The 26,608-nt window shown below is 43.3% G+C and overlaps 1 protein-coding gene across 1 annotated transcript in view; it reads left to right on the forward strand.

The window, feature by feature from the left end:
* Positions 1-4,494: 4,494 nt before the first annotated feature.
* The window catches only part of Sntb1 (syntrophin beta 1), a 225,903-nt gene continuing 203,789 nt past the window's right edge, over positions 4,495-26,608 (forward strand). Inside the window, exon 1 of the mRNA XM_042673163.1 lies at positions 4,495-5,095. Within this exon, the coding sequence (XP_042529097.1) occupies positions 4,495-5,095 (601 nt within the window). The remainder of the gene's footprint in view (positions 5,096-26,608) is intronic.

Genomic DNA, 26,608 nt, shown 5'->3' on the forward strand with positions numbered 1-26,608 from the left:
TACACTATTTATAACAGTGCCTGGGCCTCCACGGCACGGGGTATATAAACAAACTGGCCAAGACCTGCCCTGGGAAGTCTGTGTTGTAGCAGGTGGCTAGATGGAAGTGGAGACAAACTGTAAGCACAATTTTCATGTAGAAGTAAATAGTAAGATCTATTATATCTTCTGTACATTGGAAAAATCCTTCTAAAGATGTCCAAACTTATTTCTTAAGAAATGGTGTCAAATAGAGAATGATCATATTTTCTAGGCTCAAATATTGAAACATGAGTTCTAACAAATAGACATTTACTCCATAGGCAGTATGATTTGAAACCAGGACTGTTTCTTAAAATCCAAAACACATGGTTGACAAGGCTCAGAGAAAACATGGAAGATGCTTCCTGTTTGGTTGACAAGGCTCAGAGAAGACTTGGAAGATGCTTCCTGTTGTTACCCCCCAAGGGTCCACTTTTCCATCTGGTCTTCCTATCCCACTTCCCTCTGATTCCTCTCCTCCCCTTCTTGTCCTTCCAGCCACATATTGACCTCTTTTTGGCTCCTTGAACTAGATAGGCTCAACTCTGTCTCAGGTCTTTTGCACTGGCCCTGCCTTCTGGTCTGGCCCTCTACCTTCTTCCTTATTCATGTCTGTGTGCATGTATCACCTGCTCATAAAAAGCTTTCCCTGCCTCCTCCTCCAGCAGCCCCTTTGCCCAGTCACTCGATACTGTGGCTTTGTTTAACTTGCTCCCCATCATTTATTTGCATGTGCAAATTGTGTTTAGAGTTTGTCTTCATGTGTATCTGGTCATGGATTCCAAGGCAAACTCCCTAGGGCAGGTCTTTGCCAGTCTGCCTGATCATCTATCCAGCATGTGCAACAGTGCCAGAGACACACGAGGTATAAAACAAAACCTTGTGGAATAAACAGATGAGCACCATTCCTGTGCCCACATGAAGCTCCTTTGGTAGCTCTCCTTGGCTCTTTGGAGGAGACCATTGTGTGACTAAATATCTATAGGAAGCCACATATTCTATGGGAGAGAGGAACAGAAAGATCCTAATTTTAGCTGGGAGGGATATGAAAGTCAAATTTTGGAACAAAACATGGAAACCAAATAGGGAAAAGAACTAAATGAATGGAATCTGGTGAAAGAGTAGCATTTGGTATCATTTCTGGAATACTGAAGGGAATTAGTAGATGCCATACCACAAATTGTGCAGCATCTAATAAAGCCTTGAGATTTGGCCTTGAAGTCCAAATGCAGCCTTGAGCTTTAAATACTATTCTTTAAAGGGAGAGGCCAAAAGGGGTTGGCATAGTTTCAATTCAGCATATGCTCCTCCAAAAGACCCAAATATTAAAATCTTGGTGCTATTGGAAGGTTATAAAACCTTTCTGAAGTAGAGATCTCTAGGTCATTGGACCATGCCCTTAATAGACCCAGTCCCTTTTACTTTCTATCCTTTGATCTCTTGTCATGAGTTAAACAGTATTGCCCTAACACATGCTTCTACCATGACATAGATCCAAAACAACAGGGTCAGACTCTCTCATGGACGGGAACCCTTTAAAAAATGATGCAGAGTAACCACTTTCTTTTTATGAATTGATTCTTGGGTATTTTCTAAGTCGAGATATGTAGACTTGTCTCAAGGATAAGACGTTTCAGTTAGCATGACCACAAATAGCCATCCATTTCAACATATTAACATGTCCAAAGAGAGCAAAACAAAAAATGTGTCCATGAGAAGAAAAAGGGTATTTTCCCTAATCTGGGGGAAAAGGGAAGTTCAAAAGCAGACTGCAGGTTCTAGTCTTATAGAATGGTATAAAGGAAGGGTCTCTCCCTCACTTCTTCTTTCTCGGTGGATAGACTGACTCTGGTACACAGAGGGGCACAGGGCCTGATAGGCTGAGCGTATATTCAGGAGACTGTAGGACAATGGTTTAAATCCTTCTTGTTTATTCATTAGACAACCCGGGTGAGCCTCCCCTTCCTCACCTGTGAAATGGGAGTGGTAATAAATGTGAGTGTCCCCCAAGAACTGCCAGGTGGATGGGTTTAATATGTATTCAGTGTTTAGAACTGGGGCTAGAATTGTAACCCCATGAACAAAGCTATTTCTGGTTAGCATGTGTGCCTCATGCCTAATGATCTTCAATATATCTCCTCTCAGTCCAGTGCAGCTTTCAACACACAATATACTTCCTCCCACATAAGTTTACTCCTACAGGAAAAAAAGTGTGGGGAGAGGTGCTTCTCACAGAGATGGAGAGAAAGTCCCATCCCAGAGCTTGTAATTTCTTCTGGCTAATCAATAGATGAATTGCTTCTGGGTGTGCCAAGAAGGCAAGAGGCAGGTATGCGGTTGATGGAGAACTTCTTGTCCAGGAGTAGATTGGTTTTTGATATCTCAGTCATTTGCAATCTGGCATCCATCTCAACCTTCGTGTGAGGGTCAGAATGCAGACTCACGGGCTCTGATTTCACCCAAGAGCTTTAGAAAACTGGCAGGTTAAAAACTACTGAGGAGAAGGGAGCAGAGTGCATAAGCAACAACTAGGAAGCGTTCCTGGACCCGCAGAGACTCCCCAAGAAAACCTCCAGATCTTTCTGTGTCCTTCAGTGATGCCCCTTCCAGGAGCTCATGTGAGTTTTTAAGCATCCTCCATTTAAGTGTAAATGTAGGGAAGGGTAAGGTGGATGGTTGATATCCATCAGGAAACCCCTAAGATGCCCTTCCTCCTGACACACTGCTGGGTGGAGGTTCTCTCTCAGGATTTAGCAGCTATATTCGACTTCTGTTCACTTTGGGATTATTGGTGAGAGGGGAAGGTAAAAGAAGTTCTGGACATCTTTTGAGTGCCTGATGAGATCTTGGGATGAGAAGAGAACTCTAGCTGGGGAGCCAAAAACAAGATGTGTGTGTTGGGTTTAGGATGGCCTGGGAAGATGCCAAAAAAAAATTGTAATATTGTTATCTTGGGAAAAGGTGGCTTGACATTCAAAAAGTGACTTGTCAAAACACTCAGCAAACCATGCTGAATTCCGAACTGGGGAGTTGGGGCAGGGGGAGAAAGAGAAAGATGTCAGGAAGTGTTGGGTGCAGCAGTGGGGGATAGATTGGGTTAGAGCTGGAAGAACTTCTGTCCCTAGGCTCCAAGGCAGATAGCATCCTGTTGAAAGCCCCTGGGCCAGCAAGGAAACCTCTCTATAGCTGCACAGAAAAGATAGCTTTTACTTGTTTTTTTTGGGGGGGGGGGGGGGGCGAGGGAGGGTCTGTTGTGGGGCTTGGACTGAGGGCCTCAGCAGCACTGTTCCTAAGCTTTTTCAGCTCAAGTAGAACTCTCCCACTTTGAGCCACAGCGCCACCTCCGGTTTTCTGATGGTTAAGGGAGAGGTGAGTCTAAGGGACTTTTCTGCCCAGGCTGGTTTCGAACCATAACCCTCAAATGTCAGCCTCCTGAATAGCTAGGATCACAAGCATAAGCCATGAGCTCCGGCTCAGCAGATGTCTTGTGCTTAAAAGAGAGGAGGTTTGGAGCGCTTGGGGATTTTTGCTGACACTTCTTTCTGGTTTCTTAGGACATCTGCCTTCTTGACCCGGGCCTCCGGTCTCCTTCTTCATCTTCCCCAGGGTCCTCGCGGACAGGAGAAACCAGAGCAGCCAAGAATCCTTGGCCAGTGGAAGAGCTGAATCTGCACCCAACTGAGGGTTAGGAAGGGGCTGGGGGTGGGGTGTGCACAGGAAAGGGACTCCAGAAGACCCCCCCTCCCGCGAGGGCACTGAGACAGGACACACGCACGGCTGCACACGCACACGCACACACACCACCACCTGGCACAGGTGAGGTGTGAGCATCCACCCAGAGAACTGAGAAAGAGAAGGGACCCACCGGAGAGTGGAGAGGAAGGAGCGCCCAGTCCAAAGGAGCCAGGAGTTCGTCCCCCATCCCCGACGTCCAGCTGCATCCCCGGGGGTCGGAGGCACTAAACCTTGGGTCCCGGTGGTGTGAGATTAACCAGGTGAGCGGTCGCACCGGCCGGCTGTCCCGCCCTTCCCGGCCGGGGAGCCTCCGCCTACCTACCCGGCTTCTCTCGGGGCGCTGGACTGGTCCGCGGCTCCGGGTCGGTTTGGGGTTTATGCAACTGGCAGCTGGCTGGGTTTTGGTTCCCGCCCGCCCCCCTGCACCCCCTGTCCCCTCCCCTCCCGGGTCGGGAGCGCTCCCCTTCTTCTCTCCTTCTTTTAGGTAGCTCCACCCCGCCCCGGATCAGGGGAAGGGGAGGGAAAGGGCTCGCGCTGCGGCTGCCAACTCGGCGCGCCCGGCCAGCGCGCGGCGGCCAGCGGGGCGCGTGGAGTCCCCGGACCCCCGCGTCCTCTCCCGCCCGGGTCCCGCACCTCTGCGCCCCACCCCACCGCTGCATCCACGCCCTCCCCCGCCACCCTTACTCCACTTTTCCCCCCGCTTTTGCAATCACATGGTATTTTAAGAATGCCAGGAAGATGGCGGTAGCGGCGGCGGCGGCGGCGGCGGCGGGGCCGGCGGGCGGCGGCGGCGGCGGCGGCGGCCGGGCGCAGCGGAGCGGGCTGCTGGAAGTTCTGGTGCGGGATCGTTGGCATAAAGTTCTGGTGAACTTGAGCGAGGACGCCCTGGTGCTGAGCTGCGAAGAGGGCGCTGCGGCGTACAACGGGATCGGCACCGCCGCCACCATTGGATCGTTCTTCTGCAGAGGCGCCGGCGGAGCCGGGCACCCGACCCCCGCCGCGGGGAATCTCCCAGCCCCGGATTCGCCCTCCGGGACGGTGCGCACCGCCTTCACCGATCTGCCCGAGCAGGTGCCCGAATCCATCTCCAACCAGAAGCGCGGCGTGAAGGTGCTCAAGCAGGAGCTGGGCGGGCTGGGGATCAGCATCAAGGGGGGCAAAGAGAACAAGATGCCCATCCTCATCAGCAAGATCTTCAAGGGGCTGGCGGCCGACCAGACCCAAGCCCTGTACGTGGGCGATGCCATCCTGTCCGTGAACGGAGCCGACCTGCGCGACGCCACCCACGACGAGGCGGTGCAGGCGCTGAAGCGCGCGGGCAAGGAGGTGCTGCTGGAAGGTAGGTGAGGGGATCGGGCCGCACGGGGAGGGGGCGCGGGGGGGGGGTCCGACCCCTGCTCCTCCCAGGCCCGCCCTCCCGCCACCCTCCCTCACCCCCAGCCACCTGCTGGGGGTCCAGGGCCCCAGAAGGCAGCCCGGGGGTGGAGTTGGACAACTTTTAACTCAACCTGGAAGCAACTTTGTGCCCACTTGAGAACCTTTTAGTTGTTTATCTATTTATTTATTACCAGCTTTGGCTCATGGGGGTAGGAGAAAAAAGACCAGAGACGTGTTCTCTGGACCCGATCCGGCGCGGGGCGGGGAGTGGCAGAGGAGATGCGTGGCGTCCACGCATCCACCCTGCCCGTTGTTAACGCGGGGGCCTGATCGCAACCAGGCGGATCGCGTTCCGCTGGGGTGAAATGTCTCCCCCGCTTCAGAAGCCTGGGCAAACCCGGGCGCACGGGTTTTGTTTTGTTTTGTTTTGTGTGTTTTTTTCTCAATCGTGGTCCAGCCAGAGAGAGAAAAGAGAGAGGTGGCAGCGTTTGAATGCTGCACTCCAACCACCCCCTCTCCGCTTCCCCGCGCAGTTTGGAGAGAGAGAGAGTAGAGTTGCGCCCCTGGGAGATGGGTTGCAGGCAGTACTTTAGGCTGGCTCTCCGGAGAGTTTGGCCGGTCAGTCTGGATTCCAGCTTCCCCTGGGGAGAGAGCTGGGGAAGTGGTTTTCTGCTGGTGTTCTCCAGAGCCTCTACCTCTACACCCCGCCCTCCCCAACCTCTTACACACACAGTGGAATGGAATCAACTTTGCATCTGTCAACAGTTTCCCGGCAAGGGAGAAAGGAACCTTACAAACTACCACTTGCCACCCCGACCTTCCCCAGCCTCCTGTATTTAAAATATATATATATATATATATATATATATATATATATATATGTATAAATAGATAGGGAACATCCTTTAGAACCTGTTCTGGAACACGTCAAGCAGGGTAATTAATAATATTTTCTGCCAGGCGCTGGTGGCTCACGCCTATAATCCTAGCTACTCAGGAACTTGAGATCTGAGGATCCCAGTTCGAAGCCATCCCCAGGCAGGAAAATCCCTAAGACTCACATCTCCAATTAACCTCCAGAAAACCGGAAGTGGTGCTGTGGTAGAGCGCTAGCCTTCAGTGAAAAGGCTCAGGGACAGCACCCAGGCCTTGAGTTCAAGCCCCAGGACCAACAGAAAGAATAATAATAAAATAAAATAATACTTTTTCTTCTCCCCTAAGATTGGGTTTCTCACTCCTTATCTACCGTTCTCCTCTTTAGCCGTCTGCATACACCTTGGTTGCCTCTAATGTCAGAAAATAATTTCACCATGACTACAGATTGAGCTTTGGGGGAGGGGACGGCTATTCAGCTGGGGACCTGCTAGTGCTTAACTACCCAATGACCTGCATGAATGCATGAATACACCCAAAGCTCTTAAAACAGTGTTTCAACTGAGACCTTCAAATATGGTGACTGATGTAAGGCCTGAAGTAAGAACTTGAGCCAATTTCCTGCTCACTGAATTGTGGTGCAGGGTGGTGTGACACTGAGGAAGTGGAGTTGGGAAACCCGCGTGTGGGACAGCTGATGCAACCTGCTGGGACTTGAAGACTGCCTCCTGGCCGAGCTGGGAATACAAAGGAGCTTTTTTGTTTTGTTTTGTTTTGTTATTTGTCTAGAGGATTTGCAATGTCTTCATATCTAATTGCCCCAACTGGGTTCAGAAAATAGAAGGCTATTTGCTTTAGTTTGATGATTAACAGAAGTAAACTGGGAAAAAAAAAAGTTTTCTTGATCAGTATGTTGGTTTGCATGGTAGGGGCAGGTTGAATGTGGAGCAGGTGTAGTTTGGACTATCCACAGCAGGACACCTGCTGGGCTTGTAATGCTTACTGAAATTCTCAGGGGAGGAGGACAAAACAAGTCACTTAAAATATTTAGACATTGTCTGGTACTGGGCCTGAATGCTATCCATTAGCCTCTTTGTTCAAGGCTGGCACTCTACCACTTGAGCCAAGGCTCCGCGTCTTGCTGTTTAGTGGTTAACTGGAGATTAAGAAACTCATGGACTTTCTTAGTGCTCAGGCTGGCTTCAAACTGAGATCCTCAGATCTCAGTCTCCTAGTGACTAGCTAGGATTACAGACATGAGCCACCAGTATCTGGCTTATTAAGACACCGCTTTTCTTCCTTTTCTTAGTTTTGATTTAATGAGTAATAATTTGACAAAGGGGTAAAAGAAATTCTTTCACCTCAAAAATGAGGAAGAAAAGATGATTCCTTGGGGTTAAAAAAAATAGCTCTAGGAAAAAAAACAAAGACACAAAGCTCAAAGTTAGGAGACTTTCTTGAATGCAAGTGAAATGTGAGTTTTATAAACACCTTTAACCAGGCATTCGCAGAGCATGGTGTGATGTCCTGGAGAGGAAAGGAGAACTGAAGAGGGGAATCACCTTAACCACAGTCTATTCCCCCAGATGCAAGTGCAGGCCCTGCTCAGAACAGCCTCTTGTTCTGAGCTCCAGTGTTTTGGGGGCCTTATATGGATGGCACTGGTCATGCACACAGTCAAACATCACAGCTGTCTTTTTTTGAGCTTGGCCTACTGCCCTGATTCCCAGCTGAAGGGGCATGTGGCAACCACCTCGAAGACTCTAAAGAAAAGTACACATATTTCCCCAGGTCGTCCTGAAATACATTGCTGATCCCAGAATTTGTGCAAAAGAGAGACTTCAGAAATGTGATCGGATTGGACTAGAGGACTAAAGAGTAGTTTTAAAGATGTATTTTTATGGGACATACAATTTTTACTCACTTGTTTAATATTTGGGGGGCGGGGGGGGGGGGGGGGGGGGGCTTTCTAGACATGTGCCCTCTAGTGGTGACTCTACTACTTCTACTCAAGGCACAACATCCTATAAGGTGAAACTCTGGACATCAACAATTTCAGTAACTACATTCTAGTCCCCATTCTGTCTCAGAATTGCCTTCCTGAGTTACAATGTCATTCTCCAAGATGGAAGATAGTGTCAACCCTCTCGCTTTACTGTTCTACTGAGGCACACTCTGGGAATAAAAGAGATGTGTCAAATACTAGCTGCTAGTATTCCTACAATTTAAATTAAACAAAGATGAAATTGCCCTTTCTACGAGGTAGATTGTTTCCCTTTCCTTTACTGTGGGTTATATTTCTTAATTAATTTTGCGTGCATAGGGCCTTGTTCCCTATATTTTAAATATGCTGAGATGTCTGACACAGTCCTGAACAGGAAACAGTAATTGTGTGGTTTATTTAAAAAGTAAGGTGGTAGAAGAACAGCACAGGAAGGAGGACTGGAATCTTCAGAACTTAATGTACCAAACATCTGACTATCAAAAAGGAAGCTGCTAGGTGATGTCCCAGAGTTGAGCATGTGGCTAGCAAAGAGACTAAACTGAATTTTAAATTTAAATAGTAACACACTGTACCAGTTAAGTCTTAACCAGATAATTACTAAAATTAAGATCAGAAAATTCACACTATGACCTCATTTTTTTTTGTTTTAAGATAGGGAGAAGGAGCATGGACTCACATTCTGCCCTGCAGATATTGGGCTTTATAGTTCCAGGGAACATTGTACTCACAGAATATAATGTGACAGAATGTTCCAGAGTTGAGCAGTAGACAGCACTGGGAGAGGGAGAGAATTTATTATTTTATTTTATTATTTTGCGTTTCTTAGTTAAAAAAATTTGACATGATGCAGCAAATCTTTTTTTTTGTAGCTGTACCAATAGTAAAATTAATTCCTCCATAATTTTGTGGAGATCAAGGAGTTTAGAATGTTCTGGAAGATTCATGTTAAAGTGGGGAGGTGGAGATAAATGAAAGTATCCTTTGTCAAAAGGTTCTCTTAAGGAACTGCAGTAGAAAAAGTGGACACTCAAAGGGGAAAGTAAAGGTCAGTTCTTAACATGAGACTGGTCTATTGGGCTCCTTTGTTGGTTCTGTGCCCGGGAATGTTGGGGTGCCAAGGTCAGCTGGACCTTTATTTTTTACAGTCATTTTTCTCTGGTGGTGAATGTCAGAATGGTAGAGAAGGAAGACAGGGCAGAAGCACAAAAGGAGCATTCAAAGTTTAGAGATCTTTCTTTTTCTTTACGAGTTACAGATTCTTACAAAGCCTAGAATGAATCTTAAAACTTGATCTCTTATCTTCTAAGAGTTTTATGACATACTGTATTTCTTTGGATCCTAGGGTTTTGTTTCTTTGTTTTTGTTTTCCATGTCAAAGCTAGAGCTAGACTAAGCCATCTCTAAACTCCAAAAACAATTAATATCCCCTTTGTTATTATGAAGTGAACTTCATAAATAAGATAGTCTCTGATTTAAATTTAAAAATCAGTAGAGTCCCCCAATATTAGTATCAAGAGGATTAAACAAAACGGTTCTCAGTAGGTCAATCTAGGCTATGGGTCATAAGTTTGGCTCTGTGTGCCAGAATCTTTATTTGAAAATTGCCACCAATGAACAGCTGAAATGGGGAAATTGGATGGTATCATCTGAGATAGAGAAAAGCCCCCCCCCCCCCACTATGAAAGACTGCTACAGGATACTTCAAGTCCCTGGCTCCCAACACTGAATGGCAATAGAAGGACACCTCCTGTCCCCTACTTGATCCCCAAATGCCTCCACAAATCTTTGAACTGCCACTGGAAAGGGTATTTTTGGCCTTCCATTTTGAGAACTGGAGCCCTGTAATGTTGCTAATTCCACTTGGCCACTTGCACAGTTCCTAGCCTTGCTGAAACGCTATGTAGGCAGCAAGGTCTAACACTTTCATAATATGTTATGGCATGCAGTGTTCTACACATTTCACATAGATTAACTGGGGTCCTCATGGAAACCCAATACTACTAATATGTTAGGTTTATGGCTCGCTATCTTGCAAAAGATGCACAGAAAATAAGTGCTGAGTTTTAGATTCGAGCACAGACCTTATAGCTTTCCATCTTCATGAACAGCCTCGAGAGATGAGGAGATTAGGGATGCTGTACTTCTTGTTTACTGATCTAGAAAGTGAGGTTCCAAAAGATGTAAGGATTTCCCCTAGTTAAGTCTTACTACGTTCTTCTTTTGAAAGTACAGGTGATTGAACTCAGGACCCCAAGCTCATCACGTGAGTCACACCTGCAGTCAGTCCCATGGTCTTCTATTTTCTTGGCCAGTATTCGTTTCCTAATGCTACTGTAACTAGTTACCACAAATACTAATTTAAAAATAATGTGTATTATCTTACAGTTTGTTTGTTTGTTGGTTGGTTATGGGGCCTGAACTCTGGGCCTGGGCACTGTCTCTCAGCTCTTCAGCTCAAGGCTAGCACTCTACCACTTGAGCCACAGCACCACTTCTGGCTTTTTCTGCTTGTGGAATCAAACCCAGGGTCTCATGCAAGCAAGCACTCTACCACTGAGCCACTTTCTCAGCCCCTATATTACAGTTTTTAAGTCAGAAGTCTGACCTAGATCTCACTGAGCTAACAGCAAATATGCTACCTTCCTTCTAGAGATAGGTCCTGGGGAAGAATCTGTCTCTGCTTTTGTAGTATCTTATAGAGACTCCCCATACCAGCTAGTTCCCAGTGGCAAATTAAATCTTCATCTCATCAAGTCACTCCTCTCTCCCTCTCTATCTCTCTCTCTCCTTCTCCCTCTTCTTCTCCCTCTCCCTCTCCCTCTCCCTCTCTCTCTCTCTGTCTCTCTGTCTCTGTCTGTCTGTCTGCCTGCCTCTCTGTCTCTCTGTCTCTCTGTCTCTGTCTGTCTGTCTGTCTGTCTGTCTGTCTGTCTGTCTCTCTCTCTCTCTCTCTCTCTCTCTGGCATCTTCTTCCATTTCAGGGACTCTTGTGATTATTCTGATCATCTGCAGGTAATCCAGGATAATGTCCTTATTTTAAGGTCAACTGATTAGCCACCTTAATTCCATCTTCAGCTTTAGTTCCCCTTTGCATGTAAGGTAACTTATTTATAGGACATGGACATTAGGATGTGGGCATTTTGGGGCTGAGACAGTATCCCACCCACCACATTTAGTTTGCTGAAGTTGTAGCAGTGAAGTCCCCAAGTGAGGGGCTTTTGAGAATGTACTGTACCTCTGTAAACAATTACTTTCTTGTGTTGGGGGAGAGTTTCTTACTCACTTACATGCTTACTCACCTAAAGAGAGGTTTGTTGGGTGGCATTGGTGGACCCTACACCACTAGGACTGGTCCCTCAAGAAGAAGCTCTCCAGATGAGCATGGAGTAGACTACCTACAGGCAGAGGAAGGAGGTGATCTCCTCATGAGATGTTGTGTGCTCCTTCAAGAAGGCCTGGACGAGGCTGTTCCTAGACAGGGATATGAACAGCAAAGGCCTCAGGGGAGCCCCACAATAAAGAACTTGGACATCAGCTCAGGGTCGCTAAGAGGGCAGGATGTGACCTCCAGACCTTACTGATGTCGAAAAGTGAAAGAAAAAAATAAAGAAAGAGAACCTTCCAGGGACCAAGTCTTGTGTGGCTTGTTACAGCCTTAGCCTCCATACTGAAGGTCAGTGCCGCGCCTCTTGTTGCACTGGAGCAGAACTGTAGAGTCTCGTTCCTAACATGAGATTGGCAAGGCGTTGTGAACGCGGTGACCCAGATCCCTCCGTCCCTCACTAGCCCTGGTGCACAGCTGTTCACCCTGCATTATTTCCCAAGCAAGGCCCAGGTTTCTAAAGCAGCTGACATGATTTTGTCAGCAAGCCAACCAACTTTGGGGGGGTTGAACTGGTGTTATCATCCCCTTTAGTTTATGGCAGGGAATTGAAGTGCCAGCCAGTAGGTGACTTCGCTGAAGTTACTTTGTGTACAATGGAGTTTGTAATCAGATGAGAGCTAACTTCTCCACAGCCTGCTGTGTACTATGCAAACTCTAGACATTGTACAGTGGACCAAAGGAAAACTCCAGTGGACAAAAGAAAATTGAAGAGACAATGGGTGTAAACTTTGATTTCAGGGATCTTAAAGCAATGGAGAAGGTAGGGCATTGGAGGCTGACTAGCATGTTTGAAATGAGTGATAATAAATGAATACGATTAGCAGTTAGAAAATGAAAAGTGTGAATACTAACCTATGGAAAAGCACCAGGCATGCACAGGCTATTCAAATAGGTCAGAAAGGAAATGATGGAAAGAGTGGCATGGATCAAGATGTATGTTATGCACAATGATTGCTATATTGAATGGAAACTCCTTTGTACAACTACCTGAAGGCAATTAAAACAGAACCTTAAATAATGAAAAGGCAGAAGGATGAATGGAGAAAGGGAAGAAGAAAAGAAGGAAGGAAAAGGGCAGGAGGGGAAGAATCTTGTGATTCGTTTCCTTTTTTATCACTCCAGTGGCCACTCAAGCTCTCAGGGCTGGAGATGCTTGGCATCAGGTAATGGGAATAGTTCTGTGCTCTGTAGAAGTAGAATTAAGATGTGACTTTATAGGCCTGCAAAGCACTTACTTAACACAGACCAATTTTGAACGACAGTTGAAGAGCAGAGCCAGACATGATTTTAAAAGTTATAGGGGAAAAAATGCAATTATCCCTTTTATGTTATATTTATAACTCCTTCCCTCCCTCTCACCCCCCCCGCCCCGTGGTGCAGAGGCCTACAAGTCTGAATATGTAAGAATGCATTCTACCTGAAGGAGATGAAGACTGTCTGCCTGGAGATTTTAATTGTTTCTTTTTTAAGCTTCTGTACCAGCATGAGGAGTCAGACCATATTCATTCCAAGAAGCTGAGGGGGAATGGGCCTTCCAATCCTGAGTTCTGTGGTGGTGGTTAATGCTCTTCATGTTCAGCAGTGCATTTTAGCGGTCGCCCCATGGAGTAGATATTAAAAATAATTCACTGCACACAGCTCCCTATTTGTGAAAGACATCTCTCTGAAGCCACCAGTGGTCTGGTCTGCTTGGTGAAGAAAATTATTCTCCAGCAGCTACTGGCCTACTAAGCATTCTATTTCAAATGATGCATTTCAAAGCAGTTAACGTTAAAGAAAAGCCAGAAGTTTCTCCTGCACTGATACCAAGTGTTTTATATCCCAAACCTCATTACCCACTTCACTGGCCTTGATCTATAATAATGCTTGCCTTTAGCTCTGGCCTGCAGAGTGCAACTTAAGAGGAAATATATATCACCCACCATGAAATCAAAGTCCTAGCAGACCCATGCAAATGAGACGCCGTCTCAAAGTGGGTTAGTAAAGATGGAAAACTTTATGATTCAGAGTGGTAGCATGGAAATTCCAATGAAGTCACAGGCTGAAGCTCAGTATTGCTTTACAAGGCTTGCTTATTCTGCGGTTAGCACATTATCAATGTGCTTAGCACATTGAGAAGTGTGCAAAGATTTGTTTTAAGTCATTGCTGAGTTTGACCAATCCAGGTTCCTTGGCACTGATATTCAAACTGACATGGTTTCTTTCTATCCTCAATGTTTCTCTACAATCCAGTGGTTTAGTGGATGGGCCTTGGATTTTCAATGTCTGGGTATAAATATTAATTCCAGTCTCTCTACATGGGTAATTCTGCATACATTACTTAACTACAGGTCTCCATCCCTCAATCAGTAAACTAACTTTTCTCTTCTGGGATTTGTCATGAGGAATAAAATAATAATGTCTGAAAAGCAGTTAGCACTTTGTGTGGGACTTGGTACAAACTAAATCATTGCTAACTATGTAATGTGTCACATTATATCACATTCTTATCCAAGTACTATTTTCAAGTAGGAGGTTCAATCATATAAGTTAAAGGGTTTAATTTCATGTTGGATAAAAATCTCTTATAGGCCCAAGAGACAATTTGGGGCTGGCCATGTTAAGACAGTGTAACAGATTCCCAAGGACATTTCACTGACTTGGAAGGGGTCTGGGCTACTATCTCATACCATGTAATTTTTACATGACTTTTAATAACATCTGATGTTTTTCATTAACTAGACTGCAGTTCAGGCTGCTGTGGTTTGGGGTGGGCAAATGTGAAACCTGTATTAAAATGCTGATTATGTAGGAACATGCAAAAAATTGTTTTGAAAGGAAAAGATAAGCGAAGATAGAACTTGCACAGCAAAACCCAAACTTCTTCAAAGAAAATTAGAGAAATTGGAAGATCTTTTTAGAAATCAAAATGTTTTACTAAAAATGTAATTTCACATAACTGTTTTTCTGTAAATGTATTTAAATATATTTACATTACTACTACTAAGCCAGCATTATGCTTTAGATTTTATTCTATTACTTGGTGTTTTGTTTAATGGAATTTAAGAGGCCCATCCTATTGAAGACATGTCATGTTATTATTTGGAAGGAAGTAAAATTGGTCTACCTGGAGGAATCATACAGAAAAGCTGCTTAGAATCAGGACACAAAAAGACTTTTGCTTCTGTACCAAAAAAACTTTAAAAAAATAAACTTATCAGTGAGGAGTAGAACACATCACTTGTGAGGCTCGAGTGTGGATGAAGGAAGAAATGCTATGTATGTCCATCCAGCCTATAAATGGCTAATCAGTTCTATCAATATTTAAGTTGGAATTTACAGTGTGATTGTAAATGTAAATGTGTTGCAACATGTGTGCAGGCAGATAATTAAAATGGTCTCATGTTGAGAGAGCCTGGGATGGATGGGAAGGAGAGTGGTCAGCTCCCACAAGCTACCTGTGACTGCCACACACCAGAATTGTAAGACACATCCTCAGAAAGAGAGACAAAAAGATGTAAAAAGGAAGAAGAGGAGGAGGAGGAGGAGGAGGAGGAGGAGGAGGAGGAGGAGGAGGGAAGGTGGGGAGGGAAAGGAGGATGGGGATGAGGATGGGGTGGGGGGAAGTTGTTGCTCAAATTGATTGAACATTGTGTAAATAGGTAACACTAAAATGAAGACAGTTTCTGTAAAGATGTGTGTGTGTGTGTGTGTGTGTGTGTGTGTGTGTGTGTGTGTGTGTGTGTGTGTGATTTTGGGGCTTGAATTCAGGGGGTCTGGTCACTGTCTCTGTGCTCTTTTGCTCAAGGCTAGCACTCTACTACTTTGAGGCACAGCTCTACTTCCTGCTTTTTCTGTGATTAATTGGATATAAGAGTCTCACAGACTTTCTTGCCTGGGTAGCCTTTGAACCACCATCCTCCCCCTCCTAGCAGCTAGGATTACAGGCATGAGTCACCAGCACCTAGCTCTGTATAGATTTCTAAGGTGAACCAAAACCAATATGGGGATAAAATGGAATTCATGTCCTTTAGAAATTAAACAGCTCATCTGTGCACTTGTGGCTCATGCCTGCAATCATGGCTACACCGAAGGATGAGGATTGTGATATGAAGCCAGCCCAGGATAGAACAAGTCTGTGAGACTCTATCTCTAATTAGCCAGTAAAATTCTGGGCTGGCAACATGGCTCAAGTAGTAGAGCTCCAGCTAAGCAATCAAGCTGAGTTAAAATTCCACTGCCAAAAAAATAGAATAATTTAGAAGGATGACAGACATAGAGTAATAAGTTTATTTGTATAAATTACAAAAAGATTTTATAAAATAATAGAAATGCTATCATAGAACATATGGGGAAAGAAGGTATCTGAGATATCTGAGACTTAAAAGAATGTTTCTCATGAAAGAGGTGACTTCATATCCCAGAGTTCCATAATTAAAATGTGATATAAAATATCTGTAATTATTTGGCTATTTGGAGCCTTGCATTTCAACTACTTTCATCTGAAACATTCTTTCATCTACAGTGAAAATCAAGGTTAATGATTTTTCTTTTCTGTTGCAGTATTTTTTTTTGTATTTCCCTCTTTTCTCTATTTTCAGAATTTTTCTAAATTGAAGTAATTCAGCAGTGGTACCTCAGTAGACACTATGTTAAAAATGGACTATATAACTTGTGGGCAGAGATGGGAGAAGAAAACCGGGAGAGATGGAAGGAAGGAATGACTTTGCCCCCAAAAGAAATGTACTCATTACCTGCCTTAGGCAATGGTCACCCTTCTGCATATCACCTTAACAATAACAATAAGAAATTTAAAAGAATAACCCAAGCAAAAAAAAAAAAAAAAGAATATCAACTTAAATGCCATCCATTTTCTTCCCTTTTCCACACCCTCTTCTGCCAGAATATTAGGAGCTTTCCAACATTTCTCTGAATGAAAGACTTAGACTAGAAATATATAAGAATAGTAATTTGAGGAGGGTAATATGTCATATATTATCAGCATGAACAAACGTCAGAGAGTTTCTATTTGAAAACAAGTTGGGCATACTGGTTCATGCCTATAATTCCAGCTGCCTGGGAGGTGGAGATAGGAAGATCTCTGTTGGAATTCAGCCCAGGAAAAGTTAGTGTGAGAGCCTATCTGAAAAATAAACTAAGGGCAAAAGAACTGGTGGAATGACTCAGAAGATAGCAATGAGTGCGAGGCCGTGAGTTCAATTAGTACTGCAGAAGAAAAACAAACCTACGCTATGTATCAGTCTTAGGTTTTGTTGGCATTGTCAGCCTATGTTTTCCAAATTACAATCATACAATATTATTTCTCTCACCCTGTGTATAAGCATTTTCCCCAGGCTTTCCCTGGCTTTCTCTTGTTCTAGGTATACTGTCAATTTCACTCTACTCCTTTATTTGTCCACATATATTCAACAGTAGTTTCCTGAGAAAGATATTTGGGAGGTACATGTCAGAAAATTCCTTTAATCGACTCTCTGACTGGATTGATAATTAGGGTATGGTATTCTGAAGTAGCCATTGTTTTCCTCCAGCAGTTTCCAAAGTTGCTAGCAATCAATTAATCAGTTGCTTTTAACGGATGACCACTTGTTTGATTTCTGGAAAGATTAACTCACTTTTCACCCTTGATATTCTAAGTTGTATATAGTGATTTACTCTGATGCTGGCCTGTGCTAATCAACTTGCTAAGTATTTGCTGGGTTGCAGGTATCTAAAGCCACACACAGGGAAATGCTCAAGAGTGCACAGGCCGTCTCAGTGAACTTGCAGGTGCAGCAAGGGGTATTTTAAACATCTGAGGAAAGCAGAGCCGTTTCTGTCAGACAGAAATCAGGCCACTAACTTGAGTTTCCAACATTCGTTTGCTATATCCATTCCGTGATATGATATCTTGACAAAATTGGGCTTTCAGTGGTAGCTATGATTTTTCAAAAAATCATGATTTTTAAAAACCATATGATTTTAAAAAATCATGTGAAAATTAATAGTGAACAGGAAATGTGGTTGGTAAGGTCAATATAATTTCAAGATTGGTGCTTAAACCTTGTGCTCGACAGATGCTGCTTTTAGAAAAAGTTTGCAACTAGCTACTCACTTTCTTTTGTAGAGTGGGTGGGTTTTAGGGTATTGTAAAAAAGTAACTCAGGCACTAGGGGTACTGTTTACCAAGAAAGCTGGAATCATTGCTCTGAAGAGTCCTACACTCAGTTCTGGAGAACTTTCTCTGTTATTTCTGTTACCGTTTCTCTCTTTCATTTGTCCCGTGTGTGTGGAAATATTTTTCATTGGATGTTGGGCCCTTTGTATTGACTCACAGTTAAATTAACTTTGGTTGTTATCCTATTCTTATTGGTTATTTTTTTCCAGCTGTTTTTTTTTTAGTGTTGTTCTTTTTATGTTCCTGGAGAATTACTGTATTTCTGGTATTGATTTTTATTTTTCATCTCATCGGTCATCTATATCTCTCAGTTCCAAAACTATTTTCTTGCTCATGATTGCTCCCTTTTAATATACTACCCACTTGTTGTTTTGTTGATGCAATATCGCTGCTTGTCTCTCTGAGCATGTCGGTGATTGTTTTTGGAAGACTATTCTCTGCACTCATTTATTTGTCTCTAAGTACTTTTCTCTTGTCTTCGTTTTGAGTGCATGTTGCCTGTCGGATGATTTCTGCTCTGAGATTGCTTCCATCTTTGTGTGTCCCCAGTGTGAGAATCCAAGATGAGGATATAAGTGCAAAAGTTTATTTGAGATATAGTCCCAGGAAACAGTAACACTGCACTTGGGGAGCTGAGACCATGAAAGGAATGAATCACAGATGGCCCACGGAGAGTGTCTCAATGCTCTGGAGCTCAGCCCATCTGTGCTGAAGGGCATGCTGAGGAGGTGAGGGAAAGCTTCTTTGCCAACTCCCTATCTTTCTTTCCCCTGAGGGATGCTTTTGAGCCATTAGCTAGCTCTCTCTCTCTTTCTCTTTCTCTCTCTCTCTCTCTCTCCCTCTCTCTCTCTCTCCTTTAGGCTAGCATCTCTGAGGGTCGTGTGTTCTCACAACACAGAGATGCCTTCAGGCAGAGAACTGCAGGCATTCCCAACCTGCAGCCTGGTGCATGTAGAACTGAATACAGAAGAGGCTATGAGAAAGATGATCTTGCCCATATGACAACAGATAGCTTAAAATAGCTACCATCATCCATCAGATCTCTTGTACATGGACTATTAGCTATCAAACAAGCATCCTGTATTTGCTTTAGCCTTCATCAAAATCACCTTTCCTAATCTAAGAGTTCAGAGGAAAGTATGGGAAAGGATGAATTTATTGCACACTGCTCTAAACACATTTTTATTCCCAAAGTTTTATAACAAGCTCCTTTTAGGGAAAGGTATAGTTAGTGTATTTGTATTATTCTTGTACATATGTTTAGATGCGTGTAGGTACAGGTGGCTAAAATATTGCCTGGTAAGGCCACCAGTTCCAACACTTTTTGTTTTTAGTGCCAGTTCTGGGACTTGAACTTTGGGCCTGGGCACCGACTCTGAGTTTTGTGCCCAAGTCTAGCACTCTAGACTTGAGCCACAGCTCCACTCCTGGCTTCTTTGCTGGTTAATTCAAGAAAAGAGTCTCACAGACTAGGCTAGCTTCGAACCACAATCCTTGGATCTCAGCCCCCTGAGTAGTTAGGATTACATGCACATGCCACTGGCTTTTCCATTAAGCTTTTGAATTTCTTTGGACATGTGGCCAGTAGAGAATCTTTCAAGTCCAGTTGGTTGCAGCTCCTATGAATCGGTTATAAAGAAGGTGGGTTAACAGAGTTGAGAATACTGTGTTCATCACTTCTCTGCAGCACTAGTGGCATTTTGGACCACCTCACCGTTGGTTGGTTGGCTGTTGCTTTGTACCACTGGACACTTAGTAGCATCCTGGCTTCTAACTAACAGTGTCATCCTTTCCCTAGTTATAATAATACAAAAGTGTCCAGGCATTGCCAAATGTTTTCTGAAGAGCAAGGGAACCCAAATTGAGAGACACTAAACCTTCATGACTGGATCTGTCCCTAAGAGATTTAGATTTTAATTAGTCTGGGGTTTATCCTGGCATTGGAACGTTTAAAAGTTCCCCAGTGCAGTGAGTACTGAAAACTACTAGCCCAAACTATCTGCTTATTAGCTATCAAACAATAAAGGAGTCCATGTACAAGAGATCTGATGGATGATGGTAGCTATTTTAAGCTATCTGTTGTCATATGGGCAAGATCATCTTTCTCATATTCTTAAAGTCTCTGGCTTCTGTGGGTTAACTTCATTTTATTTGTATTTGAAGCACACCAAGACATTACTTTATATGCACCTCTGCTTTGCTAGTACCATTCCAAGGGAACTACTCAGTGACAGAATGCTCATCAAAAGCTAGATTTGGAATGGAGTGAACAAACCAGCTTTGTAACATGGCACAGCTGACCAACTGTCCAGATCTCTGCTTTTATATTGATGCCTTGGGAACAGCGAATTAAAAGTATTGATACTGAACCTAGCACAGCATCTAACATGTAGAGTTCTAGGTGTGTTGGCTGTTAAAACAATCTATTAGTCTTCTTCCATTGGACTGTCTGTTCTTTAGAAAAAAGGTCTAAAACTTCAGTGGTCAATGGAATAGACCCATTGGTAATTGTCTTTTCATCATTAATGATGGTGGGATTTGGGCTAAAGTAAGAAACAAATGTTAGTTTGGGAAATATACCAACTATAAAGTTATATACATAGCTTTGGGTCAACAACTACCAAGAGTGTTGTGAAACCAAAGGCCTTCATGGTATCACCCCTGGTTGAAAAAGGTCTGAAATAACACATGCTGGTGTTTCTAAACCAGAAAAATATAATGTTTGACGTAGATTTCCTGGCTTTCAAGTATTTCTAACAATTAAAAATGTGTCTGTCGATACACTTCATTTCCAGTTACAATGGTGTCACAGAATCAGTACTTCTCATTTTGCTGGGAAGTTAACTCTCCAAAGATTTATCTTCGCTTAAGATATGAAATGACAGGTGACTGCTCCTTATGTGGTATGTTTATCCATTCATGTTTGTCAAGGGAAATGGACGGAACTTCATATAGCTGTTGCAATCACTGCATTAAGTAGAATCTCCTCTGAAAATGACCATATGGCCTAGAAGAACTATAGGAAGGAAAACACTTTTAAAAGAAGTCTCAAGAAACAGTATGTAACATTTCACCTTTCCCTTCCTTTCTCCCTCCTTCCCTTTCTCTTCCTTCTTCCTTCCTTTCTTTTTCCCTCCTTCTCTTCCTCTCTCCCTCCTTTTCTCCTTCCTTCTTCCTTCCTCTTTCTTTCTTTCTTCCTCTTTCTTTCTCTTTTTCTCTCTCTTTGTCCTTCCTTCCTTCCTTCCTTCTTCCTTCCTTCTTTCTTCCTTCCTTCCTTCCTTCCTTCCTTTCTTCCTTTTCTTCCTTCCTTCTTTCTTTCTTTCTTTCTTTCTTTCTTCCTTCCTTCCTTTCTTCCTTCCTTCCTTCCTTTCTGTGTACCTCTTGATGTGTTTGTATACATACCATGTGTAACATGCACCCAAAATATACATTGAAAAAATGGAAAATTTTTAGTATAGCAATAGAGTTTGTGTGTGTGTGTGTGTGTGTGTGTGTGTGTGTGTGTGTGTGTGTGTGTGTGTGTGTGTGAAAGAAAGGAGAGAGAGAGAAAAAGAGAGAGAGAGAGAAAAATATGACACGATATTGGATTTGGTGAGTGGTGTACGTCCTGTACATATAGGCAGTGCCTGAAAGTCAGGAGAGTAAAGGATGCTTTCTTGCAGAGCCAGGCCCCAAAGTGGATGCAGATTGACTGACTTTCCTCAAACAGCATGCTTTCCCTCAAAGCTGTGTGGGTGAAAGTCCCCTCCAGCTTCAGATGTACTTTTCTCCCTTTCCATGTCTAGACTTGTTTTACAGATTGTCGGCACTCTTCTCTACTCTTTCTACTTGTACATATTTTACTCCTATCTATTACAGATTGAATATAGCCTCCAATATTCACAGGGTGAATCCTTAACCCCCAGTACTTCAGAATTTGACGTTATTTGGAAGTAGATCTAGTTAGCGAACACGAGGTCATACTGATGTAGGTAGGCCCCTAGTCCAGGATAACCCTTGACCTTGTAAAAAGAGGAGACTTGGACAAAGGTTCAGAAGATCATGTGAATAGGAAGGCAGAGATTAGATGATGCATCCATAAGCCCAGGAATGCCAGCAATAATCACTAGCAAACACCAGAAACCGGGACAGTCATGGAGGGTGTTCTTTTTAACAACTTTCCAACTTTGAGGAGTCAACTCAAATGACACTTAGATCTAGGACTTCAAGCCTGAAGAACTGTGAGACAATGAATTCCTCTTGCATATACCACTCCCATTTGTTGTAGAATCTGTAGAACTTGTTTTGCTATAGCGTGTGTAGGAGTTGTTATAGCAGCTCAAGGAAAGTAATCCCCACTATGAAAGGTTAGATTTAATTCCATAAGAATTTGACATGGAGCACATGGAGTGAAAAGTAATTAGGTTCTCATGCAGTTTGTCTGTTTGTTAAATGTTTAATGATACCACTTCTCTTCGCCAAGTGTTCAAATAAATTCCCAGTGACCTTTAGTTGCATGGTAAGTGCAGGCAGAGCAGGGCACCAGCCCAGGTTGTTCAGGTTGATTTATGTTCAGGAAATAGATGGGGACCAGGTCTCTACTGCTGGGCTAATAGCATGGTTACTTACATGCTTGTGCACGCTAGTCTTGCTCTGAGTACTGCTTCCGGAAAGCAACTTATCCAAGTTCCTGGATGAGTCAACACCTCAAATCCACTCAGCTAAAACTCATTTCCCAAATCTTTTTTTTTTTTTTAATTTTATTTTATTTGAGAACATACTGTACAGAGGGGTTACAATTACATGGGCAGGATAATGCATACATTTCTTACCAAGCATTGCAGCCTCCTCCTTTGTTTACCCTTCACCTCCCTTCCCAGCCTCCCCCCTCCCCCCCACCCAATCATACCCCCCCTCCCCCCCCCCCACCGACATTGTAAAGCTGGTTTTGACATGACATTTTGTACTTCTCATTGTTGCAACAGGTCCACCTGAATCCTTAAACGACTTGTTTGTCCCCGTCTCCTCCACATGTTATACTGACATCAAATATAGTGAAAGCGTCATTTCCCAAATCTTTACAGGTAGAGTTTTACTGGATAAATAGAGTTATTTGAGCCAGGCGCCGGTGGCTCACTCCTGTAATCCTAGCTACTCAGGAGGCTGAGATTTGAGAACCGCGGTTCAAAGCCAGCCTAGCAGGAAAGTCCGTGAGACTCTTATCTCCAATAAAACCACTAAAAAACTGGAATGGTGCTGTGGCTCAAGCGGTAGAGTGCTCGCCTTGAGCTGAAGAGCACAGGACAGCACCCAAGCCCAGAGTTCAAGCCCCATGACTACCCCCCCCCTAAAAAATAGAGTTATTTGAAGTTTAAGTATCTACCCAATATTGCATGAAGCATGCTAAGGCTAAAAGTATTTATCTGAAAGTTGAATTTAATTGTGTGTGTGTGTGTGTGTGTGTGTGTGTGTGTGTGTGTGTGTGTGTGTGTGTGTGCCTGCATACCCACCAATCCTGGGTCTTGAACTCAGGGTCTGAGCACTGTCTCTGCACTTCTTTGGCTCAAGGCTATTGCTCTATCACTTGTATTACGGCTCCACTTCCAGCTTACTTGGTGTTTAATTGGAGATAAGTCTCACAGATTTTCCTGTGAAGACTGGCTTTGAACCGTGATCCTTAGATCTTAGTCTCCTGAGTAGCTAGGATTCTAGGTGTGAACTAGCTGTTCCCAGCAAGAGACCACCATATGCAGAACGATGCTACTATTTAAACTATTGAATGCCAGTTCTCAGGCTGCTGAAGCCGCTTTTATTTTCTTTTCATAGAGCTGCAGACGGAACTCAGGGCCTTGTACTTTCCAAGCAAGTGCTTTTCCATAGAGCTAACCCACAGCATTTTTTATTTGCATTTTAATTGCATTTTTTATTTGTGAATTCTAGTGATTATCTAGATGGCTTTCAAAATAGTAGTTTGGCAACTAGTCAATGTGACAAACCAGGAATTCCTAGAGATTGAATTATCAGAAAGTGGATAGCTTGAAAATGGTTTTGTAAAACAAAAGGTAAATGAAAGAATCTGCTCTTAGAAAGACCAGAGATGGAAACAACAGCTAAGAAATGAGCCAGACTTTATGAATAAACAAGATGACAGTAAACCTAGAATCCATCCTTCACTGAATTACTGATAACAAAAAAAAATACCTTCTATGCAGCTCAGAAAAGTTAGCAGCTGAAGATTCACAAATTGGCATTTTGATGATAGAGGTGTAAAATGAATAATAATATCATTAACTGCCCTTTAAATTTCTTTATCTTACTTTCTAGAATCTCATAGTTCACATTTTTGTATACTGCATATTCTGTGTGTTGTTCGTTAGTTTCTTGGCAATCTCCTCTCCACCCCTGTTCACAGATATATTCCCAGACCTGACTACCTGGAAATCAGCATGTCCTCAGTAAATGCTTGTTGGGTGAGTAGAGGAATGATCTTTAAGTAACCCACATCTTTTTGTTTCTATGAAAGAAAGGGCTTACCCTCCAAGGGTTCTATACTCTAGCTTCAATGTGAAGGTCTGAGAAAAGTCTGCTTTTTTTTTCTTTGACAGGCTGTCTGGTCAGACATCCCGTTGAGGACCCTTAAAAGACAGAATGGTCATTACTTGGAAATCTTTCCGCATTGCATCCTGTTATTGACTCATGTCATGCTTCAGGATGGTGTGTGGTTTGTAAAGCGCTTTACAAAGTCTCCAGTTTTCTGCTGACTGCTCACAAAATTCAGCTTCTTAATGCTGAAGTAGTCACTGGCTCCTGGCTTGTTCTTGCAGTTTGATGCATGTGTAGAAGGCATTCGTTGCTTGGGCTTTACCTATTACTGTCATAATGGTACCAATTGTGGGATATTTTTTTTTCCTTCCACAACGTTAAAGAAAAATTCATCATGCTTGACTTATATTAAAAGTAAGTTCAAACCTGGATAGAGGATGTGATTCAGTAGCACAGTTTGCCTAGCATGTGCAAGGCCCTGGGTTAGATTCCCCAACACTTCAACAAATACAAAAACAAATAAAAAATCCAGTTACCATTGTGAGCTGGTCATAATGTACATATTTTTCGTGTGGTTCTAACAACACAGAAAAAAATAAAAATGATTACTTTTTGAGGAGATTAGCAGAATTAAAATGAGATTCATACTTTGGTTGGTAATACCTTCTCAAATCTTGTGATATATATATATATATATATATATATATATATATATATATATATATATAACCTTAGGAAACCCTGCACTTGACTAGTGGAAGCAATGTAGGGTTTTTCAGAAGTCAAGGGCACCGGAAAGGAAACAGGTTTTGAACTGGAGTGGCCCCCTTGAACAGAGCACTTAATAGACTGTATCCTGATGGATTACCTTCGAGAAAGTCATTCCTTTGTGAGCAGCCTGCGTCCTCTTTCTTAGCCCTCCACTGGCCTTATCATTTGAGCTGCATGATTAGAAGTGGTTACTGTGATTGCTATGGAAAAATCCAGCAGGAGGTTACCATATTTAATGTTTTAACAAACTTGCTTTTGAAGGTGATAACAGTATTTCTTAATCGCCGCGCCGTTGGGCAAGCACAGGTGTGTTGCATATCATGAAATCGTTCTTTCCTTAGGACATAATATTATTCTTTGAAAGTACTTGGCTCTCTTTCCACCTCTTTTCCTCCCACCCTTCCTATGCCATAGAAGACACATTTCCCAGAAGTACTCTCTACATCTAGCAAGGCATTCCTTCAGATATACTGAGTGGGTTTTTGTTATTTTTTCCCTTTTCTTTTTAACACATTCCACTCCAGTTGCCTCTCTAAGCTCACAATGCATGTTTCTTCTGTACCCATTTCTTCCATTTATCTTCTGGTCTGTCTATATTGACCAAGCATGTCCTATGCTACAAGAGGTTCTGGAATCACATTAACATTATCGAAGCACCAGTCCTGGAAGCGCTTACAGCCTACCCAATGAAATTGAAGTGCACATATGTCAACATTCTTTTCTCTTCCCTTAGTTTACCATCATATTAGAGTTAAGAAAGTCGATGGTATAATAAAAGGACCACTTCTAACACTTGGAATCGTGTTGCTGTGCAGAATGGTTACATTCATAGTGTGAGTCTTGAAAGGCCAGTGATGCAAAAGCAGAGATCTTCTTAATGTAAGTCATTCAAGAAATGTTCTATTAGGACAACTACCACACCAAATACTGGTGGCTCACACCTGTAATCCTTAGCTATTCAGGAGGCTGAGATCTGAAGATCATGGTTTGAAACTAACCCAGGGAAGGAGAGTCTGTGAGACTCTTACCTCAACTAATCACCAAAAAAACTGGAACTGCAGCTATGGTTCAAGTGGTAAAGCATTAGCTTTGAGCACAAACACTCAGGGATAGTGCTCAGGCCTTGAGTTCAAGCCCCAGGAACAACACCACACACACACACACACACACACTCACACACACACACACACACACACACACACACACACACACACACAGAGTACCTTTTCATTTTAACTATAAGATAAAGTTCAAATCTTTGGTCTGCCATCAGAACTGGCTACAATTTTAGCTTCCATCTATTTTTTCCTTTTTTCCATGTGGATACTTCATTTCAGCTAACTTACTCTACTTCCCTTCTGAAAACCCTGTGTACAGTGTAGTACTTGGCTCAGTACTGAGCCAACCATGTGTAATTAGTTTTTCTTTGGAGAAGAATGAGCTCATGAGTGAACTAGTACAAATGCATGTATTTCTTCTTTCAGTGCTATCTTAGCACCATTTTCATTCCGGTTCCAAATTCTGGAGGGAGAGAGGAGAACTGCTTGGTGCAGGGACTGAGATCATGCAGACAATTGTGTTTAGGAAATGGCAGCCTGTGGCCAGTTGTTCACGCAGCCATCATCCCCAGCACCTTCTGAGAAGGAGTTTGCGGACATGACCTGACAATCATTGGAAGGACTTACAGAACACAAGTTCACTTGAGAGAGAGCAAGGAATAAAGTCTCTGGATGGGGCAGTCAAGAACTTTTCTTCTTCTTTGCCCTTG

The sequence above is a fragment of the Dipodomys spectabilis genome, unplaced genomic scaffold (genome assembly GCF_019054845.1).
Source record: "Dipodomys spectabilis isolate Male_0828 unplaced genomic scaffold, ASM1905484v1 ptg000783l, whole genome shotgun sequence".
NCBI lineage: Eukaryota > Metazoa > Chordata > Mammalia > Rodentia > Heteromyidae > Dipodomys > Dipodomys spectabilis.